Source organism: Hyperoodon ampullatus, assembly GCF_949752795.1.
Source record: "Hyperoodon ampullatus genome assembly, chromosome: 3".
NCBI lineage: Eukaryota > Metazoa > Chordata > Mammalia > Artiodactyla > Ziphiidae > Hyperoodon > Hyperoodon ampullatus.
The window spans coordinates 102,209,974-102,237,314 of record NC_136916.1 but is presented as its reverse complement, the minus strand read 5'-3'; the positions used below and the strand labels follow the sequence as shown (position 1 = coordinate 102,237,314).

The window sequence follows — 27,341 nt, the reverse complement described above, 5'->3', positions numbered from 1 at the left end:
GCAGTGCTCAGTAGTGTAAAAAAGACCTCTAGAGAGAGAGTTGAAACCCAGCATTTTTTTTTTTTTTTTTTTTTTTGCAGTACACGGGCCTTTCACTGTTGTGGCCTCTCTTGCTGCGGAGCACAGGCTCCGGACGCGCAGGCCCAGCGTCCATGGCTCACGGGCCCAGCCGCTCCGCGGCATGTGGGATCTTCCTGGACCGGGGCACAAACCCGTGTCCCCTGCATCGGCAGGCAGACTCTCAACCACTGTGCCACCAGGGAAGCCCCGAAACCCAGCATTTTTATGCCATTAATTTGCTTTGTGATCTTGGGCCAGTCACTTATTGCCTGGAGGACCCAAATATCATATCTGTAAAATGTATGTATTGGGATGAAGCAGGAACCAAATGTTCACTAAGATCTTTTCTAGCTCAAAATCTCTGTGAATCTAGAAACTACTTTTTTTTTTTTAATATTTTGAGAAACTTTTATTTTTGAGATAACGCCCCTCACCTTTGCTCTTGAGCTCATAGGGGATTATACTGAAAGACGTTCCAAGCCAAGGTCTGGTGGTGAGTGGGGAAGAGATTTGGGGGCAGGGAGAATTTTCACTGTCCTCTTGGACTTGGTAAATGTCTACAGCTTCCTTGGCTTACACTCCCAGTTCCTCCCCTAAAATACTAAGGTTGGTCTTGAAGACCACATTTTTTTAACTGAAAGTATACACACAAAAATCTTTTCATCTGCATCCAACATTGCATTTACTGGTTTATGGAAGTTCATCAAGATTTTTATTCTGAGAGGCAGCTTTGCCTCAATTTTACCTTTTCATGCAGTTTTGTATTTGTGTCTCTTGACAGCCAAACCAGTCAATGAATTTTTGCAACACATATTTCTTCCACCTATTAAATCAACAGATTATTCAAGTATATGCACAGTTGTAAGGAGATAACCTAATTTTTGCTGCTACCTTTATTGACTATTCTTTACTCATTTTCTGCTTTTTCTTTTTCTTTTTTTTTTTTCCTGTTTAATTATTCTGGGATATACAACCCTTCCTTATGAAGTTTTCCACTATTTAGAATATGTTAAGACTGCTCCCCACATATGCCCCCACATGCACACATAGAGGCCCCAAACGACTACTCCCCACAAAATGAGCTATGAATTTGCAAAAGGTAAAGAAGTCCTAGGGGGCTCATGACTCCAGGAATAAAGTCTTGGCAAATAATTCAACCCTGAGCCAAAGCAGACTTTAAAAGTACCATTTAAAAACCCATAATGGGTAAGTAATGAGTGAATAAGGAGTTTGGTGAATTTTATGTGAAATGCAAATAAGACATTTCATTATATACATAACTATAATTTACACCATGGGGGAATGGATGGTTAGTTTGGGTTTTTTTAGTTCAGCTAAATAACAACAGAGTTTTTGTTTTAGGTGTATTACTTGCAGTTATTATGGTTAATTATGCAACTGCCATACCCTTGACAGCAGAGCTGTTGTGGAGTTATCCCAAAGCTGTTCTCAGGGCTCACTGCTCAGGTCACTTTAGGACCAGGAGCTGGGGACTTAGAGAGGCCATCACTCAACCCACAAAGAAGCCGTTGATTGCAGTGTAGACATCGCAGGAATTCCTCTCTTTATATGATAGTTATTCCTGGAAAAAGTTCCATAAACTAAAATTTTTATTTATTCAATCATGATCATTACAGTAATGTCTAACAAGTTACCCTAGCCCTCTGTTATGTGGTTAAATGATTTATATACACTTAACTGCTAAGGAGCTTCATATCTTAAAGGACCCCTTTAATAATACGAATAATCACCCCCAAGTTACTCGGCAAAACTTTGAATTTTCCTAAGTCACATTTGAAGGCAGTTCTGTACAAATACACAAACAGTAAATGTCCCAACAAGTTAACTTATAAACAGAATGTGTGATTATCATAATCACAAAGAATAAAACCTGCTTATTTCCCAAGCAATGAATTTAAAACTACTTCTGCAAAATAAAAAATATGCCATGAGTAAGGAGAGGAGATAGTAGACTTCTAAATGGTAAAAATTATGGGATCATTGATTCTTAAAAATTAAAACACCTCTTTTGACCCTCTTTCCTCTGGAAACTAGCAATCTCCTGTTCCTTTCATCTTCTTAAAAGAAGAGTTTATATACATTTCCTCATTTATTTTTCCATAACACACATCCACTCCTTTCTGTATCAGTAAGAATAAAGCCTCAGCTGCCATAACAAAGACCAAAGTAACTGTTGCTTAAACAAGAAAAATTTATTTTACTTTTGCCTAACAATCTGAGTATAAATTGTTTAGAAGTTCAGAACCCAGATTCCTTTTCTCTTGTGGCCACCATCATTAGGTGTGGTCCTTATTCACAAGTGTAAAGATGGCTCACATCACGTCCGCCAGCGCCACTGCTGCTGAGTTCCTGCCAGTAGAAAGGGGAGGGCACACCATTTCCTTTAAAGGGGGGTGGACCTGGAAGGTACACGTATTTCGTTGAGCAAAACTTAGTCTCTCACAGCCATATGCAAGGGAGACCAGGAAATGCAAGTTTATCTGGGAGCCATGGGCCCAGCTAAAGACTCATGGGTTCCATTACTAAAGGGAGCAGAAGAAATGGATGTTGAGACCAGTGGCAGACTTTGCCACCTTTCCCATTTGTGAAATCAGACAGCTAACTCCTTGCCACTACTAGTTTTTGACACTGATGATAGTTTCTTCCATCTTGAAGATGCTCTGAGGGTATTCTGGGTTTCCTTCTGCAAAGGTGACCTCCACTCTTCTATTTCCTTCATCGGCTCGTCTTTTTCTTCTATTCCTTAAGTGTGGACTTTCCCCAGGGTTCAGATCTCTGTTCCTCTTTTCTGCTCTGTACTCTATCCCTAGTTAATCCCAACCATTCTCATCGCTTCACCTGTCACCTCTTTGCCAAGTCCTCCTGCCCAGAAACAACCTCTTAGTTCTAAGTCTTAGACTCAAATCTCCTACTTCACGCTAAACGCTCCCACCGGCTGCCCAACTTTCATCTGCAATTCAGTATGCCTACTCTGAGGGTCCCTAAATTTCATTTGCACCCTTCTCCTCCTCCTAGTAGCCAAAGGCAGGCTGGAAACCTGAACTGTCTTTAATGCTCCAAGATTCACTTTCCACCCCTGGCTAACTTCTCAGTTTTACCTCCTTAGTGGTTATTCTTTTTCATCCTGTTTTCTCAGTGGCTTTGCCTAGTTCGGGACCTCATCTGTCACCTGGATTATTGCTACATCCTTCTGACTGTTCTCTCTGCCTATAGTTTTTCTATTTCCTCTTCATTGGCCCTTAATATTGTATCCAGCTATCTTTCTAAAACAGAAGTTAGATCACATCTATTTCTTTGAACATGTCCTGTTTAAGCATATTCTGTTCTGAAATAAAGGGAAGAAAATCAGCCATGATTGGTACTTATATTCATTAACTTTTGGGGCCTTACAACAGCCCTGAAAAAGTGTATTACTATTGTGCAGATAAGCAGAGGAGAGAGTACACGAATTACCAACATCACAGTTTCACTCCTAAGCAACAGAATGGGGATAATGACCTAGGTCTTATGTGACACTAAAGCTTGAGCTTTTTCAAGTATTCTGTATTTCTCCCAAATTAGAGCATGAGCCTCCAAAAACTTGCCTTAACTCACTTTCCAACCTCATTTCCCATATCCTCATCCCCCACATACCCATGATATTGACTCAGTGTTTCTCACATCTACACATTCTTGCCTGTTGTTCTCACTGGGTAATTTCTTTACATTGCATTGTCCCAGTTATTTCCTGCTGGTCAAAACACAGTCATCTTCTAAGGGCAACCTCCAAAACCTCTCCCCTAAAAATCTTCTGAAATACCCCTAAGTAAAAGAATTACATCTTTCTCTGGTCTCGAATAGCATATTTTTCTTACCATCCTTTTGCACTTAATTCCTTCCAACTTGTTACTTTAGCACTTTACATGTCTTTTTCCACCTTTAGGACATAAACCCATTCCTTATCGTATCTTCTATGGTGCATTCTCCAGCACGGAGCCTGCTAATTGTTTACTGATAGAGAAAGGACTTCACAACATAGTACAAAATGATACTGAGCACTGAAGATCCTGGGCAGTGTGAGTTTGGAGGAGGAAATGATTCCTAAGGAATGAGGAGGCCAGGGAGGGCTTTGGGAAGATGGTTAGCCATAAACAGGGCCACCCTCCACAAAAGTTGTAGAAGAGATTCAGAAGCCAGTATGGGAATGTTGGATGTCAGCTGCTCCCAAATCTGGCAGATCTTCCAAGTCACCTGGAGAGCTTTGTAAAAAAGTAGTCAGATCTACTAAATCAGAATCCCAGAGGATTAGAACCTAGGGATCTGCAGTTTTAGAAAGCTCCTTGTAGAGAGGATGAGCAAGAATTCTACATTTTGTGTTTGGTTGCTTCAGTAAATACCTTGGCTTCATCCCTTGCTGAAATCTATCAGGTCAGCTTTGGAGATGGGAGGAAGAAGTTCATCTTCCCAAGGGAGTCTTACTATGTCCAGCCAAGTTTAGGAACTATTAGACTCAGGTGATCGTGAAGGTCTCTTCCAGCCCTTATTTCCTGTGGTTTTAGGTGGGAAATGAGCTGGACATTGACAGAGCAGATGAATTCAGCTACCTAGAGATGAAAGGGGTAAGGACATCCTGGAGATCACATGGCAAAGGCCTGGGCTTGGAAGGCTCAATACACATTTTGGAGGAATCACATAGTATGATTTCAGGGGCCAGCCTAATTGCTGTGTTTCCTGTGCATCCTCGGAGTACACACTGTCTCTCATCTCATTTGCATTTTGCATTCCCATAACATAAATGTGCACCACTTAATCAGCTTAATTTAAGCACGTACTTTCAAAATACCTGTTCATTCTTAAGTGCTGTACAAGCTATGAGACCCTATTCTGGAAGAGTTTAATCTGGTGATCACAATGCCTCCTTCATAAAGCTTTCCCCAATCTCTGTGAGCTATCTTTCCTCCAAAACTGGGGCAGGGGGAGATGGTTACTATCGCTTTAATTTTGGCATTAGCGATTTCTTTTTCATTCATTTTCTTATAGACATTTCCCCCTCAAATAAATCATAAGCTGTAGAAGACAAGGGCAATGCCTCATACTTCTTTGTTCTCTCTCTAGCATCTTATGTTTCCTTATACGTAGTGAGTGCTCAATTAATATTTGTCGAACAAATAAACAGTCACTGTGTTTTCATTTGCCACGTTGAAATTGATTACAGAATTTGCTGTCTACTGCTGATAGATGAGAGATCTTATTTATTTAGACTTTGATGGTAGAATTCTCCAAACATATCCCATATGGGTTGCTTTTGCTCAAGTATCTAAAATCTTTATAGCTTGGTTAAAGAGGATAGACATGTTCAAAACAAGAAAGACTAGTTAATGGGGTAAAACAATCACCTTCTCCATTCTTGCCTGTATTAGTTTCAATTTGTCTTAAAAAAAAAAAAAAAAAAGAAAGAAAGAAAGAAACAAAGAAGGGAGTGAAGGTCTTTGGGATTCAGGCTGTGTCAAGCCTCACACCTCTTCAGAGCTCACATAAGAACCTTTGAGAGCATCCGTCCACGCGCTCTTTCCCTAGCTTGGCAGACAGCAATGGAAACCCAAAGTAAGTCTCCTTCATTCAGCTAGAATACTTCTAAGTTGCTTATCTGTGGGACTCCTGACAGCTCCTGCCTTGGGCAGAGAATAGATGGAATAGGGGGCTGCCTGGGTAGTATGATTTGAGGGGCACCAGAAAGGCTGCCTGCTCCACCCAATCTCCCCTGCTTCCTCCCCCTTTTCGTTTTAGTCACCCCTGCAAACAGGCTCTGATCAGTTCCAGTTTTTGGTGAGACTTGGTAGGTGGTAAAGGTTTCAAAACCAAAGCGGGGGCGGGAGTTGGCATCTACAAGCACGTGCATATCTTCATTATCAGGATTGGAAATGTCTTCCAAAGACAAGCAATGCTTGCAATTAAACTTGCAGATTTATGTCCCAGGGCCGGCTTGAGTTTCCAGGCTGCCTCCCAGACGCCTCTCCCCGAACAAGGAAACGCAATGCTGTTACCTCTCACTCCACACCTAAATCGCCCGGGCGGCTCAGGGTGTTTCGTCTACCAAGTGCAGAGTGATTGGCTTTAACTGATCATGCATTCCAGGGCAAGTCCAGGACCACCCCCCACCACCACTTCCACTCCCCTGTGGCCTGGGGGAGACGCTCTGCAAACGGAAGCGGTCTTTGTTCTGCAATTAATCATTTGAAGTCAAAGTGTGTTTGGGAACTACAAGTGATAACCCGCAAAAGCTATCAAGTGGCTGATTGTGTAGCTGGTGAAATGTGGTCTCTAGGAGGACTTCCTTCATTGTAAATAGAAAAATATCTTAGGAATGAGGTAGGGAAAGTTGTCAAATGTAGGAAGTGGAAGTGATGGGCTAATTTATCATGGAATCACTGAGAGGCTAGATTCTGATGTGTAAGGAGCTAAGTCTTTTAAGTCTAAGACCTGCCTTACTTTCCTGCTGGTCTGTCTTACCATGGCTGCTAGTGAGACTGGCCTGGGGGACACAGGGATGGAAGGGTTAGTCAAGGTCAAGGGTCAGACTCTGAAGAGGGGATAAGCATAGAAGAGTGTGTGTCTGTCCAAGTCTGTGGCCCTGCTGGCCTGCCTGAGATAAATGATTTTGAGGCTACCCATTATTTCATATTGTCTATGGCTGTCTTCTCTGAGTTTTATTTTCTTACCCTTTGCAAGCATTCCACATAGACGAGTCCATGATGTTTCCATCAGCTGTAGCAGTGAGGAAGAAATGTCCCTTTACACTGAGGAGTTAATGAATTTAGTCTTTGTGTTGTTGGGTTTTTTTTTTAATTGAAGTATAGTTGATTTACGACACTGTGTTAGTTTCAGGTGGACAGCACAGTGATTCAGTTACACATATATTGCGTTGTTGGTTCTTTACTGACAATAAAGAGTGACTTTATTTCATTGGCTTTCATAACTGTTATCGCTGTGTAGTAGTTATATCAAGAATTCAGAAATACCTCGTGAGGGACTGTTGTCAAGGTGGGTAGAAATAAGGGCAGTTCCCAGGGCCCCTGGCAGGCCTCCCTGATTGCATTTACTTATTTAGAACTGAAGCTGGATATTAACCCCCTTTTCCCCAACTGTGGAGAAACAACCTCAATGTACTCAGTGAACTGAGGACAGTACCTGTGGAGGCTTGGGAGTATCAAAAGATGCAAAGAAACCCCACAAAGCTCACACGCCTTCCCTCTAATGTCCAGGCTCCTAGGCAATGGCCGGAAGGGTAGCCTGACATAGCTACACCTTCTAAAAGCACAACGTTAAAAACAACCCCTACAATGTTAACACCAGGGAATCCTAATGAGGAAAATACTGGGATGTTGCCCTCAACCTTCTCCATCTAAAATACAAAAAACCATGTGCTATTGAGCTTTCTTAAGCAATAAGGCCACTCCCACACCTCCCCAAAGTCTCTTTGGATAGTATTCTTTGCTCCTTGACCTGATGCTACTTAGTTCAAGGCTATAAGGAGATCACAGGAAAAGAGTGGATAGTCAGTTGGTATTTCATCTCTGCAGCTTCTTATACACCGCCTCTGATTTTCTTCTCCTAAAGGGAGACCATAAAAATAGTACCATTTACTTATAGAAGAAGGTGCCCCTAATAATGATTCGTAAAGTCAACCCACATTGGGAAGCCAGACTGGCAAGTTACTTATTTACAAGCATGATCTTCAGTAGGTGCCATCCCACAAAACCTTATCTACCCTTCAAAGGGCCCCAGGCCACAGTTTACAGGGCCATGGACAAGGACATGTTTTTCTCATGCTTCTTTGCTGATCATGTTCTTCTGTGTATTTCAGAATAGCCACCAGAAGGAAGAGTTCTCATGCTTGGTAGATTCTGGTTCACATGTCTTTAAATTTTAGGATAAGCCTAGTGACATAGTGATTTGGACCTTCAGCTTTTATTTATCCTGTTTTTTTAGGGAACTTGGGTGTTATTCCCTGTAGCATGCTGACTCAGAGGCCCATTACTACACATACGGGTGCACAGAAGCCTGCCCTGTTCCCTTTCTAGACTATTTTGACCTCTTTAGCGATGACTGATATTAAGTCTTCTGTAAACAGATTTACATTACAGCTGGTCAGATTTCATGCTTTTACCAACATGCATTTTATGAACTATATTCGTGCAGTGCCTCCCTTTTCTTTGCCTTCATGACACTGATGTTCCCAAAGCCATTGACTTTGAATATCTTCAGTGAAGATGTGTACATGGTCTGGGTCATGCAGTGGTTAATGTTTTTAGGTCACACTGTACTGGATGGCTAACAGAGCTTCCTCTTTGAAGCTAGTGGCTCTATAGGCAAAACTTTACTTCTGTAATCCTGAAGTTGCTTCCTCAGTCCCATTGTCAACATTACACGAGTTGAGTGATTTATTAACAAGTATGCCCTGGTAATATAACCAGATTGTCTATTTTCCACTTGCTGAAATGAATTGGTCATTTTCATTTAGAGGATTTCTAACAAACCAACGGGCGTTTAAAACAGAATGGTAATTTGTGGGGGCCATCTACCTGTTTTTTTTCTTTTTTTTTTTTTTTCTAGCAGTACGCGGGCCTCTCATTGCTGCGGCCTCTCCCGTTGCGGAGCACAGGCTCCGGACGCGCAGGCTCAGCGGCCATGGCTCACGGGCCTAGCTGCTTCGCGGCATGTGGGATCTTCCCGGACCGGGGCACGAACCCGCGTCCCCTGCATCGGCAGGCGGACTCTCAACCACTGCGCCACCAGGGAAGCCCTGTTTTTTTTTCATTTTTAAAAAATATATTTTTTTATTATTTTAGAGCAGTTCTAGGTTTACAACAAAATTGAGAGGTAGGTGGATTTCCTACAGAGAATTCCCATGTATCTCCTTGTCCCCAAACATGCGTAGCCTCCTCCATTATCAACATCACTCATCATAATGATACTTTTTTTCTTTTTTTAACCAAAGATGAATATTATTGACACACCGTAATTACCCAGAGTCCATAGTTTTTACCTTAGGGTTCCCTGTTAGTGTTGTCCATTCTGTGGGTTCGGACAAATTGCGTAATAATATAATCCATCACTATAATATCATACAGAGTATTTCCACTGCCCTAAAGCTCCTCTGCACTCTGCCTAGTCATGTCTTCTCCTTGCCCCACAGTCACTCATCTTTTTATTGTCTCCATAGTTCTGCCTTTTCCAGAACATTTACTCATTTTTAAATACTAAAATTAACCCCACTCTTTAGAGCATAGATTCCAACCTGAGCCATGATTTGAGATCCGCTGTGTCCAGACATCCGTTAGTTGCCTGTGTAACTTTTTTTCATTAAAAATGTAACCTAGCCTCATACTTAAGAATTATTCCAAAGTTAACAGGTTGACAGTCTTGTTACACTTCAGACAGTTATTTGGAATGGGAAAGAAAGGAAAAGGGAAAGAACAGATGACCCAAAGAAAATGTTAATTGCAGTCACAGAATTAAATTGGGAGGAACCTTAGGGTGTAATCAATTGGATTCATTTCATCTTCATTCTAGGGTAGTAAGAGCAAATAGAAATTGGAGAGTAGAATAGGACCCAAATCAGGAAGATCAGTTAAAATTCCCAGAAAGATCACAAAGAAAATGAACCATAATGAAATGTAAGGTAATTCCTGACTTTAGGACAGGGAAGTAAGTAGGTGCCCCCCTGGGCACTTAGTTTTCCCACACTTTGGCTCCTCTGAATCTGTCCCCACGGTGCCTGTCTGTATTTGTCAGAGACTGTCCATCTCCCAGGCTTAGAACATATCTGGAAAGTACCACGCAGAAGAGAGTGGCAGAACTGGCTGTGTTTTGATTTGAGCCCTGAAATTGAGCTGAAATCTGGTGGCTATGGCTGTCAGAAGAACCATTCTTTTAAGAGGCCTTGTCTTCTTAATCAGCTGTTCATCTCCCAGATATCCCTGGGCAGTTCTTTAGGAAGAAGACTTCTGTTGGCTCTCATTCTCCTGAACAGGAAGGGTATTTTTTTTCTCTTCCCCACCTAAGAGATTCAGTGGGTTCTGCTGAGTTCCATACATAGCGTTTTCCGACTTTTTTTCCTAAATAGCAGAGCTTTTTTTATCCAAGTGAAAACATTCATGAAACCCCAATATATAAAACAGATTAAATTAAGCTTTTCTGGTTGAAGGAGGCTTGCAGATGTTGGGGTTAAGAGAATCCTTAACTCTTCCTTCTTTTCCTGAGGCACCTTTGCTGAGGCTCTTTGGAAGACAGTTTGAAAATGCTGCTCTAAGTTACTGGTTTTTCCATTAGTGACAAGGAGTACGAAACAGCCTGAACACTCTACCCCACCTCCTATATCTCACTTACCTCTTGGTTGGCTGGCATGCCCAATCCCTATGGTTAAAAATGAAGGCACTTCTGTTATTGTAAAGTTCAGGATGATTTCAGTATATTCTGCCTTGTACCTCATGAGCCAATGAAATACTGGATGTCTAAAGAATAAAGACATCGTATTTCTTCAATCTCACAGAAGGCTGTGTTCCGAGTTGGTTTGATTCAGCTGCAGGAATACACATCTAGCCTGTAGAAACCCCAAAGCATGCCCAGATCTCCCAGAAAAGGAGGCTGTCATGTGGGGAGCCTGAGCCTTTAAATGGAAAGGCGTATCACTCTTTGGGATGCAGTTGCCTCAGCTGCCTTGTGATCCCAGCTCTCTAAAGGGTTAAGAAAAAGTGTGATTTTGTACCTTATCCCAATCTTTTCATTGAGGATGGGAATAATGTTCTCTTGTAGCTTTCTAACTGGAAGCAGAATTCCCTCCTCAACCAACCAAGGTTGCAAATCATTTCTGTAGAACAAGGACTAAGCAGGACCATCTGAGGACACACGTCACTGTCCTATCTCATATTCACGTCTTTCCTCAGTAGACTTTGGCAGCAACTGAAATTTACTGGGGCCCTTAATAACTCTCTAGGGATGTGTTATAACGGAAAGGAAGAAAAGGTTTTCAGAAATCACTTTTATTAAAGCATTTGTAAATTGAAAGTAGTTATTTTCTTTCTCTAACTTACTTGTATGTCTTCCTCCCTATATTTCAGAATTTTTTTTTTTAGAGGGCATGAGATGTAACCTTTGAAATCAAGTCTAGGTATTTGCCTATGAGTGATCATGAGCAACTATGTGTGAGAGTCTAGCGTAAATATTTAGACCCGAAACAAAAACAGAACCAAGATCTAGGCCAGAACCAAAGACAAGTCCATGAGCAATGAAGCCAAGGGAGAGATCGAGCATGGCTGTAGCTAGAAATTGTCCAACCAGTTCTCTTTGATTGCATGCAACAAAGTTCTTACCTCCTAAGTGAGAGAGGCAAATTCCAGACTTGGGGAAAGTTGTATAGCCTCTCTGAGCCTCAGTCTCCTTGGGGGCAAAGTAATGTGGATACTTTCAGGAATCCTGGAATATGTATGTAATCTGACATGCATAAATATTTAGCACATTTGGGTGGCCTTAAGCACCCTTTCTTTTTCCATATTTAGGACTCAACCAGCTAATCAATAACTGGAGCTAGATTTTTTCCATGCTTTTACGTTTTATTTTTTTCCCAAGGCTAAATGCAAAAGATAATTGTCCTACAGCTTCTGGGTATTTACTAAACATTTAGGCTTGTTTGAGGTAAAGCGGAGAAAAGCTGTCAACGCACGTCATTTGTCTTTCACTTAGATATTTGCTAACAACTGACTGCTGCATGGCACAGTGCTAGATGTAGGATCAGGGAGAAGACCCAGTATGCAGAAGGCGTGATCATTGTCCTCAAGTGGTTCCAGTGGTTTGAGGGAAATAAGACACCTATACAGTCCTAAGAGGAAAAGTTCCTAAGTGCCATAAGAGAGGCACAAAGTGCCCTTTCACTTGAGAAAAGAGCAATTACTTCTGACTAAGAGAGATGAAGGAAGCTTTCATGACTCTGGCACTTAAGCTGAGACGAGAAGAATGGGAAGAATTTGAACACATGGAAATGAGGAAGAAAGTCATTGAGGGAACAGTAAGAGCGAGATGCAGGGGTGAGAAAAGCCTTGGTAGAAAGAAGAGTGAGAAGTTGGGACAGGACGGGGAACACGTGGAGTGAGGTGAAGGAAAGGATGCTTGATAAGTAATCACAGATAATAAGTTTCTTTTATTTTCATAGCAGTTGTGTTATTTAGGTATGGTATTATTTCCACTTTTAACTTGAAATTGAGTTGAGGCTCAGAAGGGTTAAGTGATTTGTCCAAGGACAGTACTGAACCAGATCTGGGTCTGAAAAGGTAAGATAGACCAGTAAACTAAGTTCGAAACAGGGAGTTCTGATTGCCAGAGTAAGGAATTTGGATCCTATACTATAGTTCAAATCCAGCCCACAACTGGTTTTTGTAAATAAATTTCTTAGAACACGACATTGCATTGCCCTTCATTTGTGTATTTTTTAGGGCTCCTTTCACGCTACAACAGCAGCATTGAGTAGTTCCAGAGGCCATATGGCTCACAAAGTCTAGAATATTGATTCTCTGGCCCTTTATAGGAAACCTTTGCTACCCCAGCTGAAGCTGATTGGGAGTCACTGAGAGTTTTTGAGAAGGGAGGTGACATTCTTAAGAGTTACGCATTGATAATGGAGACCATGTTCATCAGTAGGATGGATCAGAGGGAACTAGATCATTTCAAAGACTACTTCATTGTCTGGGTCCTCATCCCTGGGCTCCTGAACTATCACAGAAGCCTTCCAGCAAGTCTCCGGCCAAAACTCCGAAGCTTAGAGAGTCCAGGCGGGCAGCAAAAACGAGTGGTGTGTGCCGGGTATAAGAAAACCAGTTGTGCAAACAAGCTGGTAGATGGTACCACTGGACAGCCTCGGGCTGAGGACAGGATAGGGAGTGATGCCAAGTGTTGCAGACTGAGGTGTTGCCGCACAGAAATGCCACTCAGTGTTGCCACACCTTCCGGTTTTGTAAGGGAGGTGAGAACTTTGTATTCTTGTGTGAAGTCTCTGCCTTACACACGGGAGCTCGCATTTATTTAAACCTCCTGTGGTTGATGGAAACTGAATTTACATCTGTTTAAACCCTCCAAGGGTGATCACACTGCTGACCTCTACTTTGCAAGTCTCTTCCCACATCATTATCAGAACACTGATGCTGGGTGAATTTAATGTGATCAACCATAGCAGCTTGCTGTAGCTTCTTCAGCAGGTATAGGACACTTTGCCCATGGTTTTTGAAGGACATTTGAGAGACAGGTGGACAGACAGATTGACTGACGGACTGACCACCCAGTCATCCAACCATCAATCTCTCAGGTCAAAGCAGTTTTTAAGACCTGCCTATATGCTCCATCATAACAATGGACGTAACGTAGCCAGACTGTCAGAATATTTAAGCGTTTGTCTTTCATCAAGGGTAAGTTTCGTACTGTGTGATACAAAAGCCATTGACAAACAGCCTTGCCCGCCACAATTAGCTTTGCCCTCTAATGTTAAGGACATATAGAGAATCTCGTGAGAATTTGCTGGTTTGTATTTTGCAGGATCAGTTTTGAGCACTGGTGATGTTGCATTCATTCTGGTGAGAGTCAGTGACTTAATATTTTCATGCACCTGAATGGACATGAGTGTTTTCCCCCATAACCATTCTTGACACCTGAATTTTTACAGTTTAGAGATTCATCACTTATAATTATTTATTCATTCATTAACTTACTATTTATGGTCATATACTATATGCCATTTTACTGTGCAAAATGCGAAGGAAAAGAAAGACAGTGAAGTTCTATCCCTGCTTTTGAGAAGCTCCAGTCTAGTGTAAAAAGCAGGTGCATAAAAATGTTCACAACACAGTGAAATAAATGAACCTTGGCAGGAGGTATGAACTCTATCCAACCAGATTTCTCTTTCTTTATGTAGTAAATGTGCCTTGGAAATACAAGGTTGGAAAATGTTCCATTTTAATGATAAAATGACTTTAAATGTCCTAGAAAGTCTGAGACAGGACCAACCTCATAATTTATGGGGCTCCCCTTGTTCAAAAACTAAGAATTTCAAGGGACTTCCCTGGCGGTCCAGTGGTTAAGACTCTGTGCTTCCACTGCAGGTGCACTTCCACTGCAGGGTTCGATCCCTGGTCAGGGAACTAAGATCCTGCATACCGTGCAGTGCGGCCAAAAATATATATATACATATACTAATAATTTCAAGACAGTGACGGGAGTGCATTAAATCAGGAAGCCCCACACGACCATGCAGGTTGCACGCCCGGGCAGCCTCATGGCTCAGCATTTTCAAGAAATTCAAGTGAGCAGTACTTCAGGAAAGTAAAGGATTTTTTTTCGATTTTGTTCTCTAGGTCTCTATTTATTCATGGCATGTATATGTGTGCCAGCTACTGTATCAAGGGCTAGGAACACAGCAATAAAAATGATAGCCACCATCTCTACCCTCATGTATCTTACTGTCTAGCTGAGAGGTTTGTATGTGATAATTTTCGTTAACTGGTCCCATTATGTCTTAACTACATTCTCAGAGAAGTATTTAAATGGCCAGTGAGTCTTACTTTTTCTTTATACTTTTAAATATATAATATAAACTGAAAATATAATCTTTCTGTGTATAGATATATAATATTCCTATAAGGAACAAGTGTTATTTTGGTTATGAAAAAAACAAGGTTAACATGAAAAATATATATGTATTCAGAAGTTCTATACTATTTGAAATTTAAATTTTACTTATGATACCTCCAAGAAACCTGGAAAAATGGGAGGAAGTAGATGGAATCTTCCTTTTGAAGTTGAAATCGTTTCTCATATTTATTTGGTTGAAAAATTTACATCATGCCTGCACCAAAGTGTAGCTTCTCATTATGACTTTTAGAGTCTGTGTTCAGATCAGAAAAACTGAGCTGAGTTCCCTTGGTTTGCTAAACCTCGGGGTAATAGCATTAGTTGATTTGGTTTGCCTTCAGGACACGTCTAAATGGTATTACTACAAGATAGTACTTAGCTAATAGCTCCATTTGTTTTATTTGTAGTCAGAAACTACTGTTGTGCATTCTTAAGGAGTAATCCTTTATATCCGTGATGGAAGTTTCCATAATTGTTATCCTTTATTGACCACTTGCTATATACCAGCTATACTAGAGGTTTTACTAGATATATTAATTTAATCCTCACAATAATACCACGGAGTTAATATTGTGTGTGTATATATATATACATATATATGTGCTATATGTATCATACCATTTTATATATAAGGAAACTGATAGTTGATTAACTTGCTCCAAGTTTTCTAGTAACTGGCAGAGTTGGAGTTAAAATCAAGCCTCGCTGATGCTGAAGCTACTTGCCACCAAGCTATGCTTTCTCCCAATCCTTTATGATTTTTCAAGAGTATCCTGTGAGAGGGAGACATCATAATTGAATGAGAACATTTAGAGAAGAGCAGGATGGAGTCACCAAGATCAGAATTGTCCTTGGAAGCCTGGGGTATGCATGGCAGCCTGTAGTCTGCGGGACAGCCACTGACCAGTAGGAAAAGGTTAGCAGTGTGGACAGGACCTTAGGTTGGCTCCCGGCCTCCACATCCCCGACCACCATCGCCCCAGATACTGAGAGAACGTGGGAAGTGATTGAAGGGCTTCTGAGAAGTGAAATTGGGGACTGGGGGAGGCGATGCTGAGCCAGGAGTGTGGTAGAAGACCAACTCTGGAAGAAGAGACCAGAATTCTAAGGTGAAAAGGAACTACTTAAGCAAAAGAAGACTCCCAAAAGTGCCCTAAAAGTTAGGGAGCCCAGGGCTTCCCTGGTGGCGCAGTGGTTGAGTGTCCACCTGCCGATACAAGGGACATGGGTTCGTGCCCCGGTCCGGGAGGATCCCACGTGCCGCGGAGCGGCTGGGCCTGTGAGCCATGGCCACTGAGCCTGCATGTCCGGAGCCTGTGCTCCGCAACGGGAGAGACCACAACAGTGAGAGGCCCACGTACTGAAAAAAAAAAAAAAAAAAAGTTAGGGAGCCCAGAGAGAAATAGTAATTCCAAACCATTCCATTGGAATATGGATTAAAGGGTCACTAATAAGTGCTCTCTCTGAAAACAAATCTTGCCAGAGAGACGCCAAGAAAAGTAGATGCTACAAGCTGTGGCCTCATTGACAGCACCATCATCTTGGTTTGCAGATTTCTTAGTAGTCAGTCTCCAATGTAGTCTGACCTGGCTTTGATCCTTCTAGCGTATTCCTTTCTTGTGTGGGTGTAGTCACAGTTACTGCTGCAAGCAGAAAAGTTTAGTAGGCAGTGTGGTATATACGCTCAGACCTATGCCCCTGTCCAGAAGTGCCCGTTCTCACGGCAGCTTCATAGATGTATTTCTTGGGTTATATAAATCATTGCTCATCTTTGTCTCATTTTTACTTCTTTTCTGATGCACAAGTCAGCATGTTGAATTCACTGAACTAACTTGTGCATGTGGGCAGGGAGACTAGATTATGAAGCATGTGTTTCAAGCAAATTGTGCAAAATTAGATAAGTAAAGAGCTAAGGCACTCAGCCACTTTTTCAATATTAAGCGGGTATGTGATTAATTTGAGTGAGGGCTTCCCTGGTGGCACAGTGGTTGAGAGTCCGCCTGCCAATGCAGGGAACGCGGGTTCATGCCCCAGTCTGGGAAGATCCCACATGCCGTGGAGCGGCTGGGCCCGTGAGCCATGGCCGCTGAGCCTGTGCATCCGGAGCCTGTGCTCTGCAACGGGAGAGGCCACAACAGTGAGAGGCCCGCGTACCGCAAAAAAAAAAAAAAAAAAATATATATATATATATATATATAGTGAAAGGTTTGTATTTGAGGTCCTGAAGAAAAAGCATGTTCTTTTTTTTTTTTTAAATGTCTGTGATTTGGTGGGTCTTTAAATATTTGGTACTTAAAAAATATTTTTGAAGACATTTTTAAAATAAAGAAACATATTAAGGATAATTTCACACACCCATATTCCCACCACCTAGAATTGTTAACATTTTGCCACATATTCTTTAAGATTTTACAATGGAAAAATGAAGTATTATAGATAGAAATGAAATTCTAGTAGACATACTACCTCCCAGTGTCATTCCCTTCTGTATTTCTAGTGATAACCTCTATCATGAAACTAGTATCTTTCCAGTCTGCATATAAATATAAATAGATGTTTACATGTATGTTCATATACACTGTGCAGGCATCTGTGAACAACACTGTTTTGTGGGCACTATTCCCCAATATATATACAAGGTAGCATGTTGCATACACAGTAACAACAGTAGTGAACACATGTTGAGTGATTACACAGTGCCTGGAGCAGCACTTTCTCAGTCCTTTCAATGACTCTGTGTAGCCCACACTATTGTTGTTATCCTCTTTTTTAGGTGCACAGAGAGGTCCCTTTCCCAGGATCACACAGCTAATAAGTAGTGGGGCTGAGAATTCATCTCAGTCAGATTCTGGAACCGAGCACTTAACCACCAGGCTAGATGGCCTCTTCACTGTGTCACTCTGCAGAATTCATCCCTCTCTCAATATCATGTTTCTGATATCCATAATTGGTGAATTCAGATCTAGTTTATTCCTTTTCACAGTTATACCATATTCCGTTAAATGAATATAATATACAAGCATCATTGCATGGTGCTTAAGACCTGTAAAATACAAGTAGTGAAAGTTTCTATCTCACAGGGTTGTTGTGAGAATTAAAATGGTTTAATTCAAATAAAGCAGGTAGAACAGTACCAGACATGCAGTCAGCACCCAATAAATGTTAGCTATTACTATTTGCTCTTATCAGCTATCCATTATCCTATTGAATTTGATCACCAGGTTGTTTTCAGTTTTTCATTATTGCATATATTGTCACAGTGAAAGGTGTGTCTAATTATAAAAGTTCCTTTGGGGTATCTCCCTAGAAGAGGAATTGATAGCTCACAGGGTATGTATGTTTTCAGTTTCAGTTGATGCTGCCAAAGCCAGCTGTACCAATTTACACACCCTCATACACAGTTCGGCAGTTCCCATGTCCTCATATCCCCAATGACAGTTGATATTGCCTGACTTTGATTTGCCTGTCTGATGGATAAGAAATATTACTTTGTTGAATTGATGAGCTGGATAAGAAATAATATCATGTTGTGGAATTGAATTTTTATAGCAGCTTTATTGAGATGATTCATACTGTAAAATTTACCCTTTTAAAGGTGTACAGTTCTGTGGGTTTTCGGTATATTCACAAGGATGTGCAGCCATCACTGCTACCTAGTTTTAGGAGAAACCCCTTACCCCTTAGCAGTCACACCCCTTCTCCCCCACCCCCCACCCCCGGCACCTGGCACTGCTAATCTACTTTCTGTCTCTGTGGATTTCATATAAATGGAATCACATAACATGTGGATTTTTGTCACTGGCTGGCTTCTTCCATTCACCTTAATGTTTTGAGGTTCACCCACAGTGTAGCACGTATCAGCACTTCATTCCTTTTTATGGTTCAGTAATATTCCATTGTGTTAATATACCACATTTTGTTTATCCATCTAGCAGCTAATATAAATTTGGGCTGTGTCTACTCTTGGCTATTTTAAATGATGCTGCTACAAACATTTATATATAAATTTTTTGTCTGGACATACATTTTCATTTTCTTGGGTACACATGTATTTATATACCTAGCAGTCGAATGGCTGGGTCATGTGCTAACTATGTTTAACATTTTGAAAAGCTGCCAAACTGTTTTCCAAAGTGACTGTACCATTCTCCAGACCCATCAGCAATGTAGGAGGATTCCAATTTCTTCACATCCTCACCTCCAACACTTGTTACTGTCTTTCTTCTTAATTCCAGCCATCCTAGTGGCTGTGATCATCTCATTGTGGTTTTGCTTTGTACTTCTCCGATGACTGACGAGGTCGAGCATCTTTTCATGTGCTTACAGGCCATTTGTATGTCTTTGGAGAAATGTCTAGTCAAATCCTTTGCCTGTTTTTTAAATTGGGTAATTTGTCTTTTTATTTGAGTTGTAAGAGTCACTCAGGTATTCTGAATGCAAGTCCTTTATCAGACGTATGATTTACAAATATTTTTCCCATTCTGTGTGGGTTGTCTTTTCACTTTCTTAATGTGAACTGGTGAATTTTAATATTTGTAGTTTTCATATGTTTCTCCAAAATTTCAGTTTTCAAAATTGTCTTCATCTTACCTACTGAGTGTATCACAAGCCAGAGAGCCTTGAAGTGTGCCCCAAGAGTACAGTGAATCCATCTAGTATTCCGTAGGTCAGAAACTCCTCCTGCATTGGCTGCAAAAGCACAGACTTCCCAAAGACATCTTGATGACCCTCTCAGCCAATGAAGGAAACTCAGCTTTGATAACCCAGAAGAGTCACCTTCTCAAAGTTTGAATTTAGTAATGAAAAGCACTGAAAACCGTTCCTTATATTTTCAAACTGCTAACTGGTTAATTCAACAGCATTTGGATTTCTGTTTAACCTCTTCCTCTTTCTTCTTTCCTTTTTTCTTCTCCTTTCTTATCCTCCTCTCCCCTCCCCCCTCCCTGTTTCCATTTCAGATTGAAAATGGCTCAGGAATCAGTCAGCAAGTTAACAGCAGAGAAGAAAGTGGAGACAAAGAAAATTAACCCCACGGCTAGTCTGGTGAGATGCATTTTTCATTCACAACCTCAAGATTTTTCATTATAACTGAGGTGCACCCAGGAGTGGGTCAGAATTTAAAGGGTAAAACTCAAGAGAAATGAGTAGTATCCAGATTCTCAATTCCCATCCCAGAGTAGCATATGGGTAAGAAAGAATATAAGGGAAGACAGACTGAGGAACAAACACAGCCTCGAGCGCTCTTCCAGCAAATTCAAACAAGGTCATTTCCTGATAAACCAAATGTAGTCACTTGCCATTTCACACCCTTCTGCACCGCACCCCACGCCATGATCCCCCTCATGTCAAAGCAGTGTTCTCCTGAAATGTTTAAGTATTCTCACCCTCACCAATTCCTTTTCCCTGTTAAGGAAACGGGCAGGGATTGTCCTCTTTTGATAGTTGGTAAAACTGAGATGCAGAAAGATACAGCTCACCTAGGATCACTTCACAGATGGATAGCCAAAACCAGAACGAGCCTCTGGGTCCCCCGACAGCTCTCCCTGGGCTAGAAGCTAAGCAGGCTAGTCTGTCTTCCTAGCTGTGAGGGGAAACTGTCGTCCACCACAGTCCCATTTTCAGTAAGGATTACAAGGAATCTCCGTGTTACAGCTGGAAAAGCTAAATGGGTTAGGAACCCATTTAGATGTAGAGATTCAAATCCCAGATCAGCCACTTACTAGTTGTAAAACCTTAGTGAAGTTACTTTGCTTCTTTATTCTCCACTAGTACTTTTTTGCCGGCTGCTTTAAATCCTTTGACCATCTAAGTGGGGTATAAGTTAAAAGTGAGGTTATTTCTATTGACTGACCATGATATTCTCATCACAACCCCATCAGCAGCTCAAGGAATGTTGAGTGAAGTCGATGAGTGAGAAATGGAAAAGTCAGGGCCATACAGCTGGCTCAGGGACAGCCATGGTTAGTTCACAGAGCTCCTACCTGAATGGACACATCCTCTGTGCCCCTTTGACCATGTGTTTGTGGCGCCCATTTGTGCGTGATCTTCTGTTGGCAGTGGGTTCAACTCTTATTTCTGTCTTCCTCCCTCATTAGACACTGCCCTTTTCTCCAGGCCTCCTATCTGGGCCTCTATCCTAACTTTTACAGCCAAGCCTTATTTTCAGGGGCAGAGAGAATGGACTCAGGCCTGTAGACAAAGGGGAAACAGTGGGTGGACCGTGGCATTCTTTCATTGGTGACCTCCGTGGCGAGTAAGCTCTCTGCTGTGAGCCTCTGCTTCTTGGGGTGGTTTGTTTTGTCGCCTGTTTGTTTTGGTGGAAGTTAGGGAAGAGCTCATAAACTGATTCCTGATTCAATTTCACAAGTCAGGCATGGTATCCAAACAGGATGGGTGTTTAAAAATTATCTTAAGTTTACATCTAGGCCAATTTAGTAATTCATTGCATTTTCACATCTCCTAGGTCACAAGAAGCTTAGGACCTGTTCTCAAAGGGCATCTCTCTGCACCTGCTCTCTGCAAAGGACTGTACTTGTTCCATCTCTTTTTTAGCCTTCTATGTATTTGTCCACCTTGAAGGCCAGACACACCCACATGTCTTACTATGCTTAATATATTTACTTCTAAGTCCTAGAAACAGTGAGGGTCTGTGTTTCTGTTCTGTGTACTCTTGTTTATCTTGCCATCAGACTTTCATGTCCTTCGTCATTAGAAGGCTGTCCCTGGGAAGGAAGCTCAGGAAGAACAGAGCAGAGCATCCTTGGCAAAATGGGAGCTTCTGCCATTCTGCAGAGACTAAATCTCATCATCCTCCATTCTGCATAGCCTCTGTTCAGTCCTGCCAAGTTGGTCATATGCAGACACGCCTGACTTGGAAAGAGTGGTTTTTCATATCTAGACTTCCTAGAAACTATTTCTTGAGCATTCCCTAATGGGAGGAGTCTTTGAGTAACACTACGAAGTTAGGACCTTTGTCCCAGAAGATGAGAACAGAACGGAACAGCCTGGCATTGTAAAGGCCGGTGTTTTAGATGGATATAGTTGGTTGACTAGCTGGTTATTTATTTTGTGTGTTTGTGAGGTGATAGGGTGGGAAGGGTAGGAAACTGAGGGTTTCTGGGAAAAAGGATAGAAATCCTCTCATTTCTAGGGCATTTGGTACAACTCTATTTGGCATTCTAGACTGACATTTGAGAAAGGTACCAAAATTTGAGAAAGATGAAAATTTTTAAAAAGGAGTTACACTAAACTCGATTTTTTTCTCAAACAACAGAAAGAAAGACTGCGTCAGAAGGAAGCCAGCGTGAGCACCAACTAACACAGAGACACAGGAGAACAGTGACGGTGAGACGTAGCACTCTGCATGATCCTTTGTAACACCAGTGTTGCAAGAAGTTCTCGAAAGATATGTCACTAAATGTTTATTTTGCTCATCTCTTTCTGAGCACCCCGTGCCTTCTTAAAGAAGTCCCTTGTTAAGCCATAGGAACAATGAAAAACTGCTGAAGAAGTATTTGATAACTGTTTCTTCTAGAGGTCCAAAGTTCACTCTGTTATGAGACCAGAAAAATTACCAAGATTTTCCAATTTTTTTTTTAAAGCAGAGGTTTCAAGCTTTCTAACCCAAACCTGATGTATATAAACTTGTGACAGCAGAAGGGAAGGATGTTTTGTGACAGTTGCCTTGAGCAAGTTCAAGGCTTGGTCTTTACATACTGCTGGTTTGATTATTGATCTTAATTTTGATCCTATTGCAGCAAGATCCTGAAGCACCCTTCTCGCTGTTGAATGTTGAAACTTACCAAAACTACTTTAAGAGGTCCAAGACTCTCTATTTCCCACACTCGAAAAACGGTTATTTTTTTCATTGCTTTTTTTTTTTTTTTTTTTTTTTTTGCGGTACGTGGGCCTCTCACTGTTGTGGCCTCTCCCGTTGCGGAGCACAGGCTCCGGACGCGCAGGCTCAGCGGCCATGGCTCACGGGCCCAGCCGCTCCGTGGCATGTGGGATCTTCCCGGACCAGGGCACGAACTCGTGTCCCCTGCATCGGCAGGCGGACTCTCAACCACTGCGCCACCAGGGAAGCCCTCATTGCTTTTTTTATGTAACAGAACAGAAAATGGAATTATATACATGGATGGAGAAGGGGGTTAAATAGCCATAAACTTCATCCTGGAGAACAAATTATGATACAGGGAGTTGGCATCAGCCATTTAGTGAGACCCATTCTTTTGTTTTCATATCAGTTCATTGGGGTTTCCTGGACCACTAGGGATTCTCCACCCCTTCTGTCCCAGAAGAAACTGTGATACCTGAGTGGGGACAGACTTGGGGTCAAAGCACCTGCTTGGACAAGTGACCCAGTATCAGAGCACATCTCACACCTCAAATCATCTATGCGTGGATAACAACTTGGTAACCTACAGCTGAGCTGTACACTGTGTTCTGGGACCGGATGTGGCTGGACCTCTCCCACCAACCCCAGGAGGCAGTTTCTAGACAGGAGAGCAGATGCTACTTGCAGCCCTTTATCATGACCTTGACTGACAGGCATGTGACATATGGTGAAGCAGGGGGTTTTAACTTCAAAAAAAAAAAAAAAAAAACACAAAAATCTAAGGGCAGAAAAAGAGTTCTTTACATTAAAATGGGAAGAAGGTGATTACATTGATATTGAACTTTGTGTGGAATATCGTACATAAGCAGCTTTTTCTGACCCTGGAAACTCATGTGATCACTGCCTCTTGAGTCACAGGGAAACCAGATTGGACCTCTCTCCTAAAATTTTTTCCTTAAGCCACCACTCTTCTAGTCTATCTTGTGAGGAGAGAAGAGAGGAGACTTGGGGTGAACTGAGATGAGGATCAAAGCCTATCAGGTTTCAGCCTTGAAAGGAGAGAGGCGCAAGTTTTCTCCTCCAATTGGTGGAGGACTGTCTAGAGATGAGCAGAAACTTTAAAACCCTTCCCCATCCGCCTGCCATGTGTGGCCTGCCCCTTACACCCCACCATCTTCCCAGGTGCCTGAGTGTCTACCCAGGACATGCCTGCTAGTCATCAGCCCCCTCAGGGACCCCGCAATAGATTTGGCCAATTAAAGCAGCACCATATTCTAATAGAATGCCCATTCGGGGAATCAAGAATGCACTATCAGGATCAAATCAAGTCATGAAGCCATATTCATGCAGGTGCTAATCACCTTTTCTAACAATTCAAAGGAAAGGAATATAATAATATGGTTTGGTTTTTTTCCCAAAATAATAGAAGGATGAGACAAGCAAAATAGCAGAGCAGGTAAGAACTTACATGACTAAAAGAAGTTGCTTGTGAGCGAGGTTTTCATACTGCTTTGTTTTCATGCTGCTTTGAAACTGATTGTTTCTCTTCATTTTCACTTAATGGTGAAGATGACCTAAGGAATTCCTCGATTTAAAACAAATTCTACTTACAGCTACCCTGTGCTCTGTGACAGTCCTTCTAGTATTATCATACAAAAGAAAAAGCGCCTGTTTTGCCCATGCCTTGGGAATCAACTTTGAGTTTAGTGAGAACAACAGAAGTCTAGATCCTTAATGGCTCCTTAAAGACTTGATGGGAGAGAACGGCAGGAGGCTCTCAGCGGGGTCCCTGTAGCCCTCTTCAGGTCTCTAAGTAGGATGCTCACAAGAAAATCACTGGAGGTAAGCAGGACTGTCGCTTTATAACCCTACAAAAACATTGCTCTCAGGGAACCAGTGCTGAAGAATAATGAATGGAAACACTGAATTTGAGAGTTAGACAAATGCAGCCCAGGTTGGATTTCATCCTAGTGGACAGACTAGAAATTGGCAGTCAAATACCTATTTCTAAAGAGCAACGTTTGCCTACCTCTGTTGGGGAAACCTAGTGAGTCCAATGTATTATTCTCTCCTGGTTTGCATCCTGCATTAGGTATCTGGACACCCTTCCCAAGTCCACACGTGGACTGCATTGTGACAGCACCCTCATTTCTAACTTGACTTGATGCTCGGTAAAGGTTCACAAGAGTTTGTTCAAGGTGGGCCACCTAAAACAACCTGGAGGCCCTGAGAACAATCCGTCCAAAACGCAGTTGAGATTGTATTAACTCCAACAGGTGTCGCTAAACTTTTCATGGAGAAGTAGTAGTTGGGGTACCACTTAGCAGGGTGCGCACTTCTGGCTGCTCTAAGCATAGCCCTGCCTGCACTAGAGGGACAGTGGCCAGTATTTCTACTCTGCGTTTAACCAGACACTCACACCTGACCTACTAGTCAGACTCGGAGAAACCTTAACTTATAACAACATCATCTCTTCCTAGCCAAGGTTCATTAAATCCGAGGACACAGCAGACAGCAGTTCAGATTCCTGCATGAGTAACTGGCATAATCATCGAGCACACAAGTATATCATATATGACACGAAAGCATGATATAAACACGTTAGTTAAAAACATAGGCCTGCGAGGTATCAATAATCAAGTGAGGAGAAGGTGTGCTGTATGGTTTTTTAACCCAAGAAGAGGCAGCTTATGGGAGGGGGCGTGGTGAAGGGAAGAGGTGGCCAAGAAGAAGTGGATGATGTGATGATGGTCGAGGCCCAGGGGTCACAGATGATGGACCTGCTGCCCAACAGTTACCTTTTGAATCTTTGGTTGTTGTCTGTGATACCTCTTTAAACATTCACTGCAACTACCTAGGAACTATGAAGAGAGAAGGTCTGAAATCTGGGAAGTAGAATAAGGAAATCCAGTGGTGGTCTTCCATCTTTAAATGTCCTAGCCAAAACAAATTGGCAACATCGTTGAGGAACTGAATGCCAGATTGGGTTCTGGTCTCTGACCCCCTCTTCTTTCCGGTAAGAATAGTAGAAGCTGCACGCCTGCTCCGCCTCCCTTAGGCACCTCCTTTTCTCATAAGTACTATAAGGAAAGGCATTTCCCTAAATGATAAACTCCTATGCTGCTGGTGGAGAACCTGGAAGAACTAAAGGAAGGAATAAAACTCTTTGGTGGTATTGGAAACCTCCAGCAAGATGAAGAAGTCATGGGTATAGTCCTTCCAAGACCATGATTGGATGTAGCAAAAGAGACGTAAGTGTATTTCTGGTAAAGATTTGCTTGTTGGACTGGGATTGCACATCTCTCTCTAGATTATACCACTTGTATGGAGGAATTTTCATTTTACTTCTATTCTTGCTTTCTTGGACATCATACTTTCTCATTTCTATTTCTGCTTCTTTCTTGCCTGGTGTCACTGACACAGATCATTTCATACACTAGCACAGCAAACAGCACACAGACGGCCAGTGTAGGAAGGGGAATTAGCAGTACAGACCTGCAGGCTCTTTTCCAGTACCCAGACTGTAACGTTGACATGGGAACCTCTTCATTCCCTGACATTCTAAATTGATCTCTTTTGTAGTACTGCACCCTCGCCAAACAAAGATAAAACCAATTTGGGGCTTTCTATGTTAAGGGGAAGGAAGAACTGCAAAAAATACAGCTTTTTCCCCCCAAATACCTGATACAAATATCAAATATCCAATTTTATATATTAGTTTAAATAGTCTAAAAATTGCTAACAAGAACTCTCGTTAGATTTGAGCTTCATTTTTCTTTGATCCTGCATGTTCTAATCAGAAAAAGAATGACCAAAAGGGGGAAGGGGAAAAAAAACATTAGCAGATTTAGCAATCCACAAATTAATTAGTTCCTGAATCACACATAAAAACAACAAAAAACAGACATATTGTGAAACCCAATGTTATAGAAGTCCTAAGCACATAAGGATTTGAACAGCTATGAGGGCTGATGAGCGTGGACAAAGTAAGAGCTCTTAACTGCCCACTTGAGACTTCAGCCTAAACCAGGCGAGTTTTAGAGTGTGAATTCAAGAGAGTCAAGTATTGCTCTGAGCAGTTTATTTTTGGAAAAGCCACGTACAAAGAGAAATAGTATAATATAGTGAAAGAAGTGCTAGACTATGAAAATTTCCTTTCTCTCGTTCTCTCATAAAAGCAGTTTATAAATGTATGGAACATCCAGAAGCCCATGAACACCACGCTTCATAGGTTAGGTTTTTACCTTAGAAACACAACTAAAGAGAGTGGATTGAATAAAGAAGTGAATTTTCATTCATGTCAGCTACTTTGTTATCATAAAGAGATCTGCAACACAAGAGAAACAAGTCTGTGTGGATGGACTTAACAGTATTTGAAACAAATGGCCAGTGTTTAACCTTTCCAAAATGCAAATAAGTTGCAGGACCTGTTTCCATTTTCCAGCTATGGAGAGAGATAATCTGGCTGCTTGGAACCTTGTCTATTATTGGTGCAGAAGTCACTTAAAGGCACCTTTTGGAACAGGCCTCAGCAGGTCTGGCTCCTTTAGACTCCCATAACGGTATTTATAAGTCCACGAGTGATTGAATCCAGGCAACACTGGGCTCAGTTACACAGCTGTATGTGACTGAGAGGCTCGTTTTGTGTCATTTCTGCACACCTGTCAGTTGTTGGCACCTTGTTAGAGGCACTTAATTTTAGTTTCATAGTTCTTCCTTTCCCCTCCCAAGGAGTGGGCAATCCACCAAATCCTCCCAGATCAATGCTTGC

The 27,341-nt window shown here is 41.8% G+C and overlaps 1 protein-coding gene across 1 annotated transcript in view; it reads left to right on the top strand.

The window, feature by feature from the left end:
* The window catches only part of FMN1 (formin 1), a gene marked incomplete at its 5' end in the record, with an annotated part of 398,703 nt that extends 374,706 nt beyond the window's left edge, over nucleotides 1–23,997 (top strand). The window contains 3 exons of the mRNA XM_079698811.1: nucleotides 19,692–19,776; nucleotides 22,007–22,077; nucleotides 22,980–23,997. Of these exons, the coding sequence (XP_079554937.1) occupies nucleotides 19,692–19,776; nucleotides 22,007–22,051 (130 nt within the window). The 3' untranslated portion in view covers nucleotides 22,052–22,077; nucleotides 22,980–23,997. The remainder of the gene's footprint in view (nucleotides 1–19,691; nucleotides 19,777–22,006; nucleotides 22,078–22,979) is intronic.
* Nucleotides 23,998–27,341: the final 3,344 nt, after the last annotated feature.